Source organism: Patella vulgata, chromosome 3 (genome assembly GCF_932274485.2).
Source record: "Patella vulgata chromosome 3, xgPatVulg1.2, whole genome shotgun sequence".
Classification (NCBI taxonomy): Eukaryota; Metazoa; Mollusca; class Gastropoda; family Patellidae; genus Patella; species Patella vulgata.
In genome coordinates this window covers 15,258,374-15,275,661 of record NC_065881.2, presented here as the reverse complement: position 1 = coordinate 15,275,661, position 17,288 = coordinate 15,258,374, and the positions used below count along the sequence as shown (strand labels likewise).

Sequence of the window (17,288 nt, the reverse complement as noted above, 5' to 3'; positions counted from 1 at the left end):
GTAGGCCGTCGAAAGTATAAAAAAAGCGAAAAAAAATATAGATTTGTATTTTAATCAGATTGTTGTAAATTTTGCATTGCCTGAGTAGCAGGAATAGTTACTAACGTATCTAGCCAAGCCCTTTAGGCCACAGGCACTTGAAGGGATTAAAATAAAACTTCTTACTACTGCTTGACTATATATTATAGTATATAAGAAGGTATTTCAGCCGCCATCTTTGTTTTCACGTCTTCAAGGCATTACGTCTGCTAACATCTCACAATACTCACTAGTTCTAACACTACCCGTCGTTTTTATTGCCAACGAGACCTTATTTGATCATTATTCAGCTTCCGATGTAATTAAATTGGCCATTTAACAGCGTTATTAATTACAAATCAAACGTGAAGCGCTGTCACTTGCCGAAATTCGTCTTCATCAGCCCGGAAATAAGTTTAGTTTGTAGCAGTCTGTATCACCCAGTCCCTCATAAACCTATCCGTTACTCGAAATTTTCCTAGGAACTGGGTGATCCAGACTGCACCTGTGGTGCGGCCTCGCTTCGTAGGCTCGATCATTTACCGACCAAATTTCGAGTAACGGATAGGTTTATAAGGGACTGGGTGATACAGACTGCTACAAACAAATCTTATTTCCGGGCTGATGAAGACAAATATCGGCAAGTGACAGCACTTCAAGTTTGATTTGTAATTAATAACGCTGTTAAATGGCCAATTTAATTACATCGGAAGCTGAATAATGATCAAATAAGGCCTCATTGGCAATAAAAACGACGGGTAGTGTTAGAACTAGTGAGTATTGTGAGATGTTAGCAGACGAAATGCCTTGAAGACGTGAAAACAAAGATGGCGGCTGAAATACCTTCTTATATACTATAATATATAGCCAAGCAGTAGTAATAAGTTTTATTTTAATCCCTTCAAGTGCCTGTGCTTTAGGCATTCAAAATTTCAATTACATTGTGAGCAAGAAAATAAAACTCCCCAAACGCCAGGTGTCATTCTCATTTTCTATTTTTATTGTTTTAGATCCACATCTGCTGGTCCCAAGCAAATGGGTTGCCTTGGACACCAGACAAAAGATACTGCTTTATTGATGCTACACAACTGTCCACTGTTGACTGATATGATTCAATGGACACACTGGTCACTCGTATTTGAACCAGAGTTAGGTCCCTTGAAAGATTTTGTACAGAAATATGGAGGAAAACACATGATAAAGCTGGAAGGTTTGTAGGAATTTTCACCACCGTCTGCCACGGTTTTTACTTGAGTTGCAGGCGCAACACACATAACAAGAGATAGAGAATATGGCATTTCCGGACTAACATATGAAGAGTCCAGGGGAAGAACGATCAAAGTCTCATTTTTGTCTTTTCGCATAAAAGGCAAAACAGACTTTTGGACAAGAATGTTTGACTAGAACAGAACAACGAGTGGTTTTAATTACAACTTCAAGCAGGGAATCAAAACCACACCAGTTGACTCAATGACATACCTTATGAACTAAAGCACACTTAAACCATTCTGCCATCGTTTAAAGTAATAAAATTGGTTTAAAACTTGTCTGTTTTTCAGGTGATTCAAAAATTATCACAACTGACATATTCGCCTTGGAAACCAAACCAGGAGTTCTACTGAAATTATCTGGACAATCAACAACTGAGCAATTCTGTAAAGCATTGGAACGGACAGACGTCATAGAAACGAGTGGCCATCTTGTTTCTTTAATTGTGTGTAACAAAGGCGTAGAGAATACTCCAATAGCTTTATTAGCCAATCAGATGAAAACAACATTATTCAAATTACATTCTGAAGCTCCATCGCACATGCAAGGTGAGTGATATTAGTCATCGTTTGTTGATCAACATGGCATTTTTAAGGAAATGAAATGTAATACAGGGATAATAAAGACGGGCATACGCCATGCAGTGCACTATCAGAGATGGGACAAATGGTGCCAGGGCAGCGGCACTATAACAAATTCCAACTACGAAGGGATCTTCTACATGCAAATTTTGGTCATTTTGAGACTGACATACAATTAATTATTTTACAGTCACTTCATCCAAATCCAATGTTCAAAGGTTTTTTTTCAAAGCACTTAATTTTATGCCTTTAAGACTCTGAACGACATTTAAGGGATTTGTAAAGTTTAGTCTCTAAAAGGATTGGCATCAGCTGCAGATGACCTAATCATGATGGAGTGAAAAAACAGCCCCACCTATAATCTGGGCTAAACCCCTTTGATGGTCCTCTTTTTAATCTGATTGAATCCAAGTCGGGACATTATCTACCACTGAAATTTTTATTTTATTTTCTTAATTAAATGTTGAATAATAAATTTAAATAAATTTCAGTGTGGATTAAACCGTGGAAAATTTTGTATTTTCCGAAACATTCAAATGGTACACCGCTACATCTAGAATATTCACCCTCTTTTTTTCTTGAGTCACTAGTGACGCTGCCCAGGCAAAATTCCCCTCATAGCACACTTTATGGCATATGCCCGTCTTCATAAGCCCAGTCAGTAGGATATTAAATCCAATATTTCTTGAGTTACTTTTCTTTTTCTTTTTTTTTTTTTTTGTGACACCTGTTTTGATTTATAGTTTGTTAATATCCTTGAAAAACATTTAGAAGTAGAGATATACTATTCATAATAATAAAACTTTATGGATTTACAACTTCTAGGTTTATTACATTCAACGTTTCAATACTCTTACAGGTATCTTTATCAAACAATGATAAAAATACCTGTAAGAGTATTGAAACGTTGCATGTAATAAACCAACAAGTAGTAAATCCATAAAGTTGTGTTATTATGAATGTTATAGTATGTTGTTTAAAATATCTGTATATATTGTGTCCTGTCCGTTGGTTTGTCTTGTGTAATTGTTTGTGTGTGGTGTGGTCCCACTCTATGTATTAATATAACAATGTGTGATAACCTTATTTTCAGGTGGTGAGAAATATCGGGATCCAGCAGTAGATTTTGTTCTACATTGTTTGAGTGTTTTACCTAAACAGATTTTATACGCTACAGCCACTCAGGTATCAGATTTTATTATCTATTTATTGTCCCAACTATTGGCTCTATCTGTCTATTGGCATTCGACGGCTTTAGATCACAAGGTCTGTCATTTAGTTAAGTGCATGACAAGGAGTAGAGTTGCCTGTCCAACGACTGCTAAAATTAAACCATGTTAGCCCCAAAATGATATAGGTTGTGTCGAGTGGACATTAAACCCCATTTCTCAGTCTCTTATGCATACGAGGGGTAATACAAGCGACTTTAGACCCTATGACATCAATCATGTGACCAATCAGCGTCGGTGTTCCAAATGGCTATAAGGAAATACACGTTTTGTTTTGCTTCGTTTTCATCGCTGTGAATGTCTTCTCACAGTTACATACACAACACGATAAGAACTTGACGTAACGGACAATTTGATTGGCTGATCCTTCACACCACCAGAACTTGGGTTTTATAGCAAGGATCCTAGTTTAATGAAGATGAGTAAACTAAATTTAGAACTATAAAGAACGAAACGAAACAGGATCTAAATTTTAATCAGATTGTAAAATTTACTATCTTAACAATTCAGATATTTTTGGAGCCGTTAAGTTCAGTGGTTGGATCAACTAAATCAAAGACATTATTACTGAAGGCGTGTAACAACCAGCATCAGGAAACGTGCCTGGAAGAGATGGGTTGTCTGTTCGGTATCGGAGAATGGAGCCAGAATCTACTACACAAAGCCACACCCAGAAAATGTGACATCGAAATAATTGGTGATGAATTTGCTGCTGATTTGGTGGACGAATCAGAGGTATGTCGATTTCATTTATGGCAGCGGCGGTGGCTCATTTGGTTAAGAAAAGTAGGACGTTAAACCCCATTTCATTTCATTGGTTTCATACAAGGAGTAGGGTCGCCTGTCCAACCTCGTGGGTTTTCTCTGAGTCCTGTGGATTCCTTCCACTGCTAAAGACCCCTACGCGAAAACAAATTATTGAAATAAAATTGAAAAATGTGTTAGTCCTGAAATGACCTAGTTTGTGTCAGTGGACGGAAAACCCCATCTCTCTCTCTCTCTCTCTCTCATAAGCAGAATGGTGGTTCTGACCAGAACAGGGTCTAATCCTTCAGATGGGACACAAAACTAAGGTCCTATGTACATTTGGTATGCATGTAAAAGTACACTTAACAGTTGGTCCGGTCAAAATTTCCCTTATAGCACACTGTATGGTGTATGCCCATCTTCATTAGCCCAGTCAGTTTAGATCAGTAGGACATTAAACCCCATTTCATTCATTCATTCATTGGTTGTAGGATGAGGAACCAATTGAAATTGAGAGTGATTCCGATGTTTCATTCTTATCTGATGACGAAGGTGACAAGGTTATATCAACTCCAGCAGTGGTGCCACCTGTAGTGGAAACAATAGAACTATCAGAAGACGATAAACCAATTATTTTATCAGATGAACCAGATTCTACAGGTATGTTTGTTAAAACAGTTTTATCTTTTCACAGAGCTGCATTTGACAAATGGAATTCTTTACCAGATAAACTGGAATCCATTTCGACTTTGAGTAATTTTAGGGAGAGGGGTTTCATGTAGGCTATGCCTGTTCCCCAATCCCTATTCAGATACAAATCTGAATAAAGATATTGTTTATAAAAAAAAGCGTCAATTTAAATTTCGTCTAAAGACATAGCTGTTTAGACTTGTATGAATCTTTGTATCTAAGGATGAGTTGGAGGCTTTGAGCACACTTTGTGTATAAGGCTAAAGTTAATATCCGATTGACTTTAAATTTATACACAGTGTTTAAGGTCATGAGACGAAGAAGCCTAGTGATTTTCAGCGATTTCCGATAATTACTGCCAGAGTTATGGCCCTAGTTCACTTCAAAAAATCTTGTGGACGCTCTAGAGGCTAAAGTTAATATCCGATTGACTTTAAATTTATATACAGTGTTTAAGGCCATGAGACGAAGAAGCCTATTGATTTTCAGCGATTTCCGATAATTACTGCCAGAGTTATGGCCCTTGATCACTTCTAAAAATCTTGTGGACGCTCTAGAGGCTAAAGTTAATATCCGATTTACTTTTAATTTATACACAGTGTTTAAGGTCATGAGACGAAAAAGCCTATTGATTTTCAGCGATTTCTGATAATTACTGCCAGAGTTATGGCCCTTGATCACTTCAAAAAATCTTGTGGACGATCTAGAGGCTAAAGTTAATATCCGATTTACTTTAAATTTATACACAGTGTTTAAGGTCATGAGAGGAAGAATCCTATTGATTTTCAGCGATTTCTGATAATTACTGCCAGAGTTATGGTCCTTGATCACTTTCAAAAATCTTGTGGACGATCTAGAGGCTAAAGTTAATATCCGATTTACTTTAAATTTATACACAGTATTTAAGGTCATGAGAGGAAGAACCCTATTGATTTTCAGCGATTTCAGATAATTACTGCCAGAGTTATGGTCCTTGATCACTTTCAAAAATCTAGTGGACTCTCTAGAAGCCAAAGTTAATATCCGATTTCCGATAATTACTGCCAGAGTTATGGCCCTAGTTCACTTCAAAAAATCTTGTGGACGCTCTAGAGGCTAAAGTTAATATCCGATTGACTTTAAATTTATATACAGTGTTTAAGGCCATGAGACGAAGAAGCCTTTTGATTTTTAGCGATTTCCGATAATTACTGCCAGAGTTATGGCCCTTGATCCCTTTGAAAAATCTTGTGGACGCTCTAGAGGCTAAAGTTAATATCCGATTGACTTTAAATTTATACACAGTGTTTAATGTCATGAGAGAAAGAAGCCTATTGATTTTCGGCGATTTCTGATAAGTTCTGCCAGAGTTATGGCCCTTGATCACTTTGAAAAATCTTGTGGACGCTCTAGAGGCTGAAGTTAATATTCGATTGACTTTAAATTTATACACAGTGTTTAATGTCATGAGACGAAGAAGCCTATTGATTTTCGGCGATTTCTGATAAGTACTGCCAGAGTTATGGCAGAGATTGACTTCAGATTGATACACAGAGTTTAAGGTCTTGAGACGAACAAGTATATTGATTTTCAATGAATTTTTATGACTTGAACAACTAAATCCATGATTTTAAAAGTTTTCTATACTAAACATTAGCATGGGGCAGAACTTTATAAAAACCAAACAAATTCTAATGGTTTTCTGATAATTACTTAATTAGTTGTTACTCTTTATCAGATTTTAATGTATTATAAATGTTTAATTACCGAAAAAAGTAAAAATATGCAACAACTCTTGTTGACTCTTAGCTGATGTGGGCGTATGTTTCGTTGCCTGGCAACCTATATTTTATTTTTCAGTTGAAGAATTTGAGACTAAAGAAACAGAAAAAACAAGTGACGAAGACAGCAAACTTGAGGATGGAGAGAGAGAAAAAGTCGAAGATGTGGAAATCAAAGATGGAGATAAAGGAGATGTTGAGGACGCAGAGAAAAAGGAAAAAGCAGAAGAGAAGGAAGAAGAGATTTTCGTCGAACCTCATCAAGCGTTCGTAGAACTGATCCGTAAAGAGGAATTTGGAGTCGGTATCGAACTTAATGCAGACGGACAGAGATTAATAAAGATTCATCAGGAGAGACAGGGAAGAAGTCTCGATCGACTCTCCAAAGATCTTTATTCAAAAGATACACATTTTGTTCTAGAGCTTATACAAAATGCTGACGATAATTCGTACAGTGACGAGGTCGTAAACTCTACGCAGGGTCCCTCAGTTAAATTTGTCGTTGACGAATCGTGTATCACACTGTTGAATAACGAAGTAGGGTTTAAAGAAAAGGAAATAAAGGCCCTGTGTGACGTGGGTTGTAGTACAAAAGGCAAACATAAGTATGGATATATAGGTAAGTCTTGATTCAATCCAATTTGTTCACACTCGCATTGAAATACGATTGTATATTGTTGTCACCGCTGTCTGTCCGTCGAAATCTTATGGACGCTCGACAGACCAACATTATCATCTGATTGACTTTATAACATACACAGTGTTTAAGGTCATGAGATTGAGAACTCTATGGATTTCCAACAATTATTGATAATTACTGACCAAGTTATGGACCCTGATAACATCAAAAATAGATACACAATGTTTAAGGTCATAACACAACAAAGTCTGTTGATTTGCAATGATTTCCGATAACTTGTACAGCTAAATTTATGATATTAAATGTTTTGTATTCTAAACATTAGCATGGTGCAGAACTAGAAGCCAAACCAATTCTAAACATGTTTGATAATTACTATTAAAATGGGTTGTTACTCTTTATCAGATTTTAGTGTGTTGTAAATGTTTTCATTACTGACGAAAGAACAAATATGTGACAACTGTTGTTGACTGCTTGGACGACTTAGCTGCTGTTGGCGCATGTTTCACTGCCTGGCAACCTATCTTTATATATTTGTCTCTAAATGATGGCAGCTGCAGTGGCCTGATAAGTATTGCACTAACTCTTATCAGGAGTTTCCGGGTTGGATCCTGTGTTAAGACTGTTTTGGACTTACCAGCTTAGTTTTCTTGTGTCAGTCAGTAATGATGGGCAGAGGAACCAAAGAAGAGCCTCTAATCGTGGCTAAATGAGTGATATTTTTAGTTTTGATTCTAGTCTGTTTTAACCAGTTTTTATTTTAAAATGTGTGATAAATACCAGACAATAAACACAGCCCTTATCTTTGCTTGTGGCAATAAGGGAAAAAAAAACCTACAGTGTCCTATAAGCCTGAGATCCATTTTAATAGCTGTCATCTTTGTTGGGTGACCGAATTGTTTAATGCATGCGTATTAGATCACAAGGTTTTCATTGAGACAAGACGTACAAGCAAATTATTTAATTAAAATTGAAACATATGTTAGTCCCGAAATGTCATAGTTTGTGTTGTGTGGATGCTAACCCCATGTCTCTCTCACACTTTCTATTTCAAGATAAAAATAGAATTAGACTGGACAATAAGGAACAACTTGTGATTCACTCATGGTTTTTATTTCTGTTGACAGGTCAGAAGGGTATTGGTTTTAAATCTGTATTTCGTATCACGGATAAACCTGAGATTCACTCGAATGGATATCATTTCTGTTTCGATGTAAAGAGTGGTCCTATGGGATACATCATGCCCCATTGGTTAGAAATTCAAGATGAAAAGCCTCAGGAGTAAGTAAATTTATTTAATTATTTATTGTCTCCCGCCTTTCGAAGAAAGCAGGGGACTATTAAATGGGTTCGTCCGTCTGTCTGTCTGTCTGTCGGTCCGTCTGTCCGTCACACTTTTTGGGACACAATAACTCTCTTTCTAATTGAGCTAGAATGTTCAAACTTGGTGAAGGTATTTATTAGGTCAATGCCTTGATGGAGTTCGAAGATGAGCATTTTCTGCTTAGGGTAAGCAGAGATAAGTAATTTGATTGGTTGATGCTTTGGGACACGATAACTTGAGTTCTAATTAAGTGAGAGTGATAAAACTTGGTGTATAGTTTCATTACATCAATACCTTGACTAAGTTCGATAATAAGCATTTTCTGCTCAGGGTAAGCAGAGCGATAAGCAATTTGATTGGCTGAGACTTTGGAACACAACTCTCCTTCTAATTGAGGTAGAATGTTCATACTTGGTGTAGGAGTTCATTAGGTGAATACCTTGACGGAGTTCGATGCTTTGGGGCACGATAACTTTGGTTTTAATTAAGTGAGAGTGATGAAACTCTGAGTATAGATTCATTATATCATTACCTTGACTAAGTTTGTTGATGAGAATTTTCTGCTTAGGCTAAGGATCAATAAGCAGTTTGATTGGTCGATACTTTGGAACACAATAACTCTCCTTCTAATTGAGGTAGAAAAATGTTCAAACTTTCATTCTATCCGATAGAAAGTGATGAAACTTAGTGTATAGTTGATAATCAGTTTGATTGCTTGATACTTTTGAAAAAAATAAATGTGCGATTAATGAATATGTGTCATCTATTTATTTTGGGATTTTCAGCCTCTCTGTTGGCGTGTTTATTCTGTATGGGTTTTGAAACCTGTAATTTTTCAGGTGTACTAAGTAAAAATGGAACAAATTGGGTGGTATGGTCCAACTGGGATATATTCTGGACTGTTGGGTGGTATAGTCCAACTGGGATATATTCCGGACTGTTGTGTGGTATAGGCCAACTTGAATGTATCCTGGACTGATGGGTGGTATTGGCCATCTGGGATATATCCTGGACTGATGGGTGGTATAGGCCAACTGGGATATATCCCAGACTGTTGGATGATATAGACCAACCGGGATGTATCCTGGATTGATGAGTGGTATTGGCCATCTGGGATGTATCCTAGACTGATGGTTGGTATGGGCCAACTGGAATATATCCTGGACTGATGGTTAGTATGGGCCAACTGGGATGTATCCCTGGATTGTTGGATGGGATCTTCCAACTGACATTTCCTGAACTATGAGGTGGTTAGTACAACTAGGATATATCCCGTACTGTTGGGTGATAGGTCTAACTGGGATATGTCCTAGACTGTTGTTGATATGGGCCAACTGGGATGTATCCCTTGACTGTTGGGTGATATGGGCCAACTGGGATGTATCCCAAACGGTCTTGTTCAAGTGAATGTCTAATTTAAGTAAAGTATTTATAATTTGAATGTTTCTTTGTTTTAGTTGGATGACGAAGATTGCCTTACCATTTAAACCGGAGATGATATCACAGTCCCGATCTCTGGCGGCTAAATTTAACGACATACACCCTTCACTACTTCTGTTTTTACACAGGTTGAAGGAAATCTCCATTGACAATCAGGTGAGATAATATATATACATCGCAAAATGATGGGGAGGAGGGGAGCAAATAGTCTAACGTCTGCACTTTAGATCATAAGGTCTGTCATTGAGTCAAGTGGTGGTTCGTCTGTCAAATCTTGTGAGTTTTCCCTGGGTCTTTCAGTTTTCTCCCTAGTAGCACGTTAAACCCCATTTCATTTCCAGTTTCCTCCCAAGACCCCTACACACAAGCCCATTATAGAAATATAATTGAACCATATGTCAGTCCCAAATTGATCTCTCTCTCTCTCTCTCTCTCTTTGAATTAAATTACTTTATTCTGAGCAAATTTATGAATGTTTGTCCATTGACGAGAAATAACATAAATAGTCCTGATTATTAAGTACCATTGTCACAATAATAAACAATTGGCAGACTCGGTGTGTGGTGTCCATTTAACGAATATATGGCGAACATTTTTAATCTCCTCAATATATTATCCATCCAATGTTCTAGAGAGTTCATCATATGCTTGTCATGTTAATAAATGTCTAAATGATCATTTATATAACATTTGAATCCCGAAAAAAGACCTGCAATAGTGTAGGTGTTGATTAGGTCAAGGCCTTGATGGAGTTCGAAGATGAGCAATTTCTGCTTAGGGTAAGCAGAGATAAGCAATTTGATTGTTTGATGCTTTGGGACACGATAACTTTAGTTCTAATTAAGTGAGAGTGATGAAACTTGGTGTATAGTTTCATAACATCAATACCTTGAATAAGTTCGATAATGAGCATTTTATGCTCGGGGTAAGCAGAGCGATAAGTAATTTGATTGGCCGAGACTTTGGAACACAATAACTCGCATTCTAATTGATGTAGAATGTTCAAACTTGGTGTAGGCTTTCATTAGGTGAATGCCTTGATGGAGTTCGATGATGAACATTGTATGGTTATAGTAAGCAGAGATAAGCAATCTGATTGGTTGATGTTTTGGGGCATGATAACTTTGGTTATAATGAAGTGAGAGTTATAAAACTCCGAATATAGATTCATTATATCATTACCTTGACTAAGTTCGATGGTGACAATTTTCTGCTTAGGTTAAGGAGCGATTAGCAATTTGATTGGTCAAGACTTTGGAACATAACAATTCTGCTTTTAATTGAGGTAGAATGTTTAAACTTGATGTAGATGTTCATTAGTTCAATGATTAACATTTCAAGCTGAAGCTAAGCAGAGCTTATCAGTTTCATAATCTTGATTCTATTTGATAGAGAGTGATGAAACTTAGTGTATAGTTTGATTGCTCGATACTATTAATTAATATGTGTCATCTAATTATTTTGGGATTTTGGCCGGGAACATCAGCCTCACTGTTGGCTTGTTTTATTATTGTAGTGAGAAGATAGTGCATTGAAATAGCGTATTGAATATTGAAATAAAGTATTTTATTGTTTTTAGTTAACAGATAGCATATTGAAATAACGTATTGTGTTTTGAATATTATAATAAAGTATTTTATATGTTGTAGTTAGAAGATAGCATGTTGTGTATTGAATATTATAATAAAGTATTTTATTGTTTACAGTTAGAAGATAGCGTATTGAAGATGAAGAGAACAGACTATGATAATATCGTAGAAATAAAACATGGTGATACAACCGATAGATGGCTGGTCGTTAAAAAGATGTTAGATTGTACAAACCTATCCATACAGGTTCGTTAAATATTTTATTGCTGAACAGACAAGTTTAGATTTAAAATCATTGATCCTGATCGAGGATTTTTGTACAATTTCTAATTTTTCATAGCTAAAGGCTGATTTATTCTGTGCTAAATGAAGCCCTTGCGGCGATAAAATTTCTCCGCATAACTTCGATAAATATTTTATTCTTGAACGGACAAATTTAAATTCTCCAATCTTGATTGTGATTTTTCAGACAATATATAGGTTTTTACAGCTTAATCTATGGTAAATTATTGGGATTCAGATTTTGTAATTATGTATTGGTAAAATTGTACTTTAATATGTTCAATTCCTAAATGGTTAAGTTGTTATTCAGGTAATATGCTTAGTTACTAAATGGATAAGGTGTTAATATGTTTAGTTACTAAATTGTTAAGTTGTTATTATGTTAATGTGCTTAGTTACTAAATGGATAAGTTGTTATTATGTTGATAGGCTTAGTTACTAAATTGATATATTGTACCTTGTATTAATATGTTCGATTACTAAATGGATATATTGTACATTATGTGGGGGGTTGGGTGGCTGAATGGTTAGCACGTGCGCGCTGTACCATAAAGTCTGTCATTGAGTCAACTGGCATGGTTAAGAATCCCCGGTTGTACGTGGCAGAGAGTAGGGTCGCCTGTCCAACCTCGTGGGTTTTCTCCGGGTCCTCCGGTTTACCCCCACTGCTAAAGACCCCTACGCGCAAGCGAATTATTGAAATAAAATTAAACCATGTGTTTGTCCCGAAATGACCTAGTTTGTGTCGAGTGGACGTTAAACCCCATTTCTCTCTCTTTCTCTGTACATTATGTTAACATGTTAGTTACTAAATGGATATATTGTACCTTGTGTTTATATGTTCAGTTACTAAATGCCTATCAAAGACGAGGTTCCCATGTTGTATTGTTTGGGGTTTTTTTGCAGGCTAAGTCTGGAGTTGAAGTAGAATCAACAGAAATAGCACTGGCCTTCCCTCTTAAACCTAACTATAAAAAACATCTACAGGTACATGTAAGCTTTATCTCATTGGGGAAATTGTTTTATAGTCATTGGAGAGATCTCTCATACTCAAAGGGAAGTTCTCTCATACACCTAGGGGAAATTTTCTGTCATACTCACAGGGAAGTTCTCTCATACTGATTGGGGAAGTTTTCTCTCATACTCACAGGGAAGTTCTCAAACTGATTGGGAATTTTTATTTCATACTTATTGGGGAAGTTCTCTCATGTTAATTGGGTAATATTTTTCATGCTCATTGGGGAAATTCTCTCATTCTAATTGTGGTTTCCTCTCTCTCTCTCTCTCTCTCTCTCTCTCTCTCTCTTGTTATTTTGTAATGTTATTTTGTAATGTTTATTTTACCTTTCCAGGTTTTACCAGATAAACAGTTGGTATTTGCCTTTCTCCCGTTGAGAAATTATGGTTTTAGATTTATTGTTCAAGGTAGGATTTTTATCCATAAGTTATTCAATTTCATGTTGAAAAGTCCTTGGAAATCCATTTTCAAAAGGCCTTAAAAATCCATGGTCAAGAGTCCTTGGAAATTTATGTTCACATGTCCTTGAAAATCAGACGTCAAAAGTCCATGAAAATCCATGGTCAAAAATTAATGATAGATGAAATTATGTTTTCAGGAGATTTTGATGTACCTTCCAGCAGAGAGTGTGTTGATAGAGACAGCGCATGGAACCAGTGGATCAGAAATGAAATACATAATCTATTTATAGAATCATTAGAGGTTTTTAAGGTAACCTGTGTGTTATTTATGTGTTTCTGGAGATTGTTTTTTTTTTTTAAATCAATCATCGAAAATCCACACTCAAAAGTCCTTGATAATCTGTGTTCAAAAAGTCCCCCCAAAAATCAATAGCTAAAAGTCTTTCAAAATCCATACTCAAAAGTTGTTGAAAGATAATATTTTAAGATAACCTGTGTGTTGTTTATGTGGTTCAGGGGATTGTATTTGTCCAGCTGTTTCGGTCCAGTAGTTAGTCACATATTGATTATTCTGGATAATTACTTCATGGTTTGTTACTCTTGATCAGTTGTAAATGCTCCCATTACCTACAATAGAAAAAGTTTGTCTGCTGCTTCCTGCATTGGCCGAGAAAGTTCATCCAGATTTTCCGGCTTGGTTCCCCCTTGTAAGTGATGCAGGACAGAAGGCCTGACAAGGACAGCTGTCTAGTCGTTCGGATGGGACGAAAAACTGTGGTCTCGTGTACACATTGGCATGCGCATAAAAGATCCCTTGACAGTTGGAATTCGATATAAGAGTAGCCCGTAGTGCCGCTGTCCGTGCAAAATTTCCCTCATAGCACACTGTATGGCGTATGCCCATCTTCGTTTGCCCAGTTCGGAGCTGAACAGTAGGACGATAAACCCTATTTCATTTCATTTCTGTTTCGTTGCCTGGCAACCTTACATTTTTTCAGTGTTAAGAATTCATCCATTACATTACATCATATTGTGTATCTGTAGGCCCATGAAGAATTTACAGAAATTGAGGCTTTGTTGGCATTTCTACAATTTGTACCAATGGAAGATGAGATCCTCGACTTCTTCAAACCAGTAGCCACTCAAATATTAGCCAAACTACGAGCGAAAGAATGTTTGCCTGTGGTCACTGGTAAAGATGGTAAGTGTACATGGTTGCTTGCAGGGGTCTTGTTTCTGTCATAGCTGCTTGATGTGCTTATGGTAAGCAGTTGTCTTCTATATTTTGATTGACATATACCGTAAAAGTGTTTTGTTTATTTCGATTTTTGTGATCTTACTAATCACTTCGGCTATAATTTGTTTTTTCTAGGTCGTAAGAAATATCGTTCTTTTAGTTTTGAGACTACACCGATCTTTTTATTTTTTTATTTGGGAGTTCAGTTTTGTTTAGTGTTATTGTATACTCAGCAGACTAAGGTGTATCCAACTTTTGATACATGTTTATTTAGAGTTAGAGGGTGATTAACTGTAATTATTGACATTTTAATGTATCATTGGGCGATATACTGATAACATTATGATATTTTCTGAAAATATTGTGATATATTGGTTTCCAGGAATATACCCAGCCCTGCTTCCAGTTATAAATACATCATATTTATATAGATTTCTTTTGCACCTATATGCTTATATTATTTTTTAATGTTTTATCTTTTGTTGAATAATTCAATCTTAAATTACATATTGATGTATTTGAACATTTTTATACGCTCACATTGAAATGTGGACGTATATTGCCGTCGCCCCCGTCCGTCCGTCTGTCGGTCCGTCCGTCCATCCATCGTCCACAATTTCTTGTGAATGCTCTAACGCCAAAAGTTATCATCCAATTGTTTTTAAATTGATATATCTTGTTTACATTAGTGAGATGAAGAAGCCTATTTAATTTCAATAATTTATGTTTATTATGTCTAGAGTTATGGCCCTTGTTTCACTTTATTGAACCTTGTGTACGCTCTAACGCCAAAAGTTATCCGATCTTTCTGAAATTTATATGCATTATTTAGATTACTGAAACAAAGAACCCTATTGAATTTCAGCAATTTCCGTTTTTTACGTCTAGAGTTATGGCCCTTGTTTCACTTTATTGATCCTTGTGAACGCTCTAACGTCAAAAGTTATCATCCGAATCTTTCTGAAATTTATTTGCATTATTTAGATTACTGAAACGAAGAAGCCTATTGAATTTTAGCAATTTCCGTTAATTACTTCTAGAGTTATGGCCCTTGTTTCACTTTATTGATCCTTGTGAATGCTCTAATGTCAAAAGTTATTCGATCTTTCTGAAAATTGTATGCATTATTTAAATTAGTGAGACGAAAAAGCCTATTGAATTTCACCAATTTCCGTTAATTAGGTCTAGAGTTATGGCCCTTGTTTCACTTTATTGAACCTTGTGAACGCTCCAACACCAAAAGTTATCACCCAATCTTTGTGAAATGTATATGCATTATTTAGATTAGTGAAACGAAGAAGCCTATTGAATTTCAGCAATTTCCGTTTATTACGTCTAGAGTTATGGCCCTTGTTTCCCTTTATTGATCCTTGTGAATGCTCTAACGTCAAAAGTTATCATTCGATCTTTCTGAAAATTATATGCATTATTTAAATTAGTGAGACAAAAAAGCCTATTGAATTTCAGCAATTTCTGTGTATTACGTCTAGAGTTTTGGCCCTTGTTTCACTTTATTGAACCTTGTGAACGCTCCAACGCCAAAAGTTATCACCCAATCTTTGTGAAATGTATATGCATTATTTAGATTAGTGAAACGAAGAAGCCTATTGAATTTCAGCAATTTCCATTTATTACGTCTAGAGTTATGGCCCTTGTTTCACTTTATTGATCCTTGTGAACGCTCTAACGCCAAATTTATATGCATGATTTAAATTAGTGAAATGAAAAAGCCTATTGAATTTCAGCAATTTACAATAATTACTTCTAGAGTTATTGCCCTTGTTTCATTTTGTTAAACCTTGTTAATGCTTGATTGATGAAAGTTATTATCCGATATGTATGAAATTTATATGCATTATTTAAATTAGTAAAACGAAAAAGCCTGTCAAATTTCAACAATTTCTGTAGATTACTTCCAGAGTTGAGACCCTTGTTTCAGTTTTTAGAACCTTGTAAACCCTCAAACGACAAAATTTATAATCTAATCTGTATGGAACTGTCTTGTAAAGGCCCCCAATTACCTACAAAGGAATAAAAATGCGACAACCCTTGTCGACCACTCGGACGATTTAGCTGCTGTGGGCGTTTGTTTTGTTGCCTGGCAACCTATCTTATAAAAAGGGGGCCATATAAATCTATAATAATAAAAATAATTTTCCGATTGCGCTTGACAGCAAGTCATAATATGCATATATCAGCATGTGGGCTCCTAATCTTGTGGTACCCCAGGCAGGTACCCAGTATTTCCATGCATTAAGATGACCCTGACTTGATAAATAACACAAAGATGGTGTTAGAGAGCTTGTTGTAAGTGGTATTATTTCCATTTCAGGAAATTATCAGTGGAAGATTCCATCTCAGACCGTGATAGTACAAGACTCGTTATTGAGAGAAGTTATCTCCCCTGATCTGCTGCTGAAACATCTAAATCTTCATTATTTATGTAAAGACGTGGCGGCCATGTTGACACCAAGTCTGGCTCAGAATCTGGGAGTAGAATTTATACGTACAGAACACCTGCTACAGATTGGACGGTCTTTGTCACAGACATTTGTCAGCAATCAGACAGGTAATTATTTTTGTAGAGAAAGAGATTTGAAGTTGAGAGAGATGGAAAGAGAAGGTGAGAGGGAGAAGGGAAAGGATGGTAAAAGGGAGAGGCGAAGGTTAGAAGGGAAGGTGGGAGGAGAAGGTGAGAAGTGAAGGAAAGGTGAAACGGAAAAGGGAAGGTGAGAGGAAATACGGAAAGGTGGGAGGGGAAGATGAGAATTGAAGGAAAGGTGAGAAGTGAAGGAAAGGTGAAACGGAGAAGGGAAGGTGAAAGGAAGAAGGGCAAGGAAATAGGGAGGGGGAAGGAAAGGTGGGAGGGAAAGGTGAGAAGTGAAGGGAATGTGAAACGGAGAAGGGAAGGTGAGAGGAAGAAGGGCGAAGGAAATAGGTCAGAGGGGGAAGGAAAGGTAAGAGGGAGAAGGAAAGCAAAGGTGAGGTGGAGAAAGGAAGTGGAAGGTGCGACTGAAGGAGAATAATGTCAAGTTGTTAGGATGGGACAAAAAAACAAAGGTC

At 36.5% G+C, this 17,288-nt stretch overlaps 2 protein-coding genes across 3 annotated transcripts in view; both read left to right on the top strand.

Annotated features, from left to right (window-relative positions):
• LOC126816138 (uncharacterized) overlaps positions 1-17,288 on the top strand; it is a 54,624-nt gene that overhangs the window by 19,298 nt on the left and 18,038 nt on the right. For both annotated transcript variants that reach the window (XM_050542345.2, XM_050542347.2), the window contains exons 8-21: positions 1,029-1,228; positions 1,578-1,835; positions 2,962-3,053; positions 3,608-3,832; positions 4,336-4,504; positions 6,374-6,913; positions 8,062-8,215; positions 9,716-9,854; positions 11,405-11,533; positions 12,476-12,556; positions 12,922-12,994; positions 13,186-13,298; positions 14,033-14,189; positions 16,558-16,794. In XM_050542345.2, the coding sequence (XP_050398302.1) occupies positions 1,029-1,228; positions 1,578-1,835; positions 2,962-3,053; positions 3,608-3,832; positions 4,336-4,504; positions 6,374-6,913; positions 8,062-8,215; positions 9,716-9,854; positions 11,405-11,533; positions 12,476-12,556; positions 12,922-12,994; positions 13,186-13,298; positions 14,033-14,189; positions 16,558-16,794 (2,567 nt within the window). The remainder of the gene's footprint in view (positions 1-1,028; positions 1,229-1,577; positions 1,836-2,961; positions 3,054-3,607; positions 3,833-4,335; positions 4,505-6,373; positions 6,914-8,061; positions 8,216-9,715; positions 9,855-11,404; positions 11,534-12,475; positions 12,557-12,921; positions 12,995-13,185; positions 13,299-14,032; positions 14,190-16,557; positions 16,795-17,288) is intronic.
• The window catches only part of LOC130012154 (putative ferric-chelate reductase 1), a 257,602-nt gene that overhangs the window by 239,180 nt on the left and 1,134 nt on the right, over positions 1-17,288 (top strand). The window lies entirely within an intron of this gene.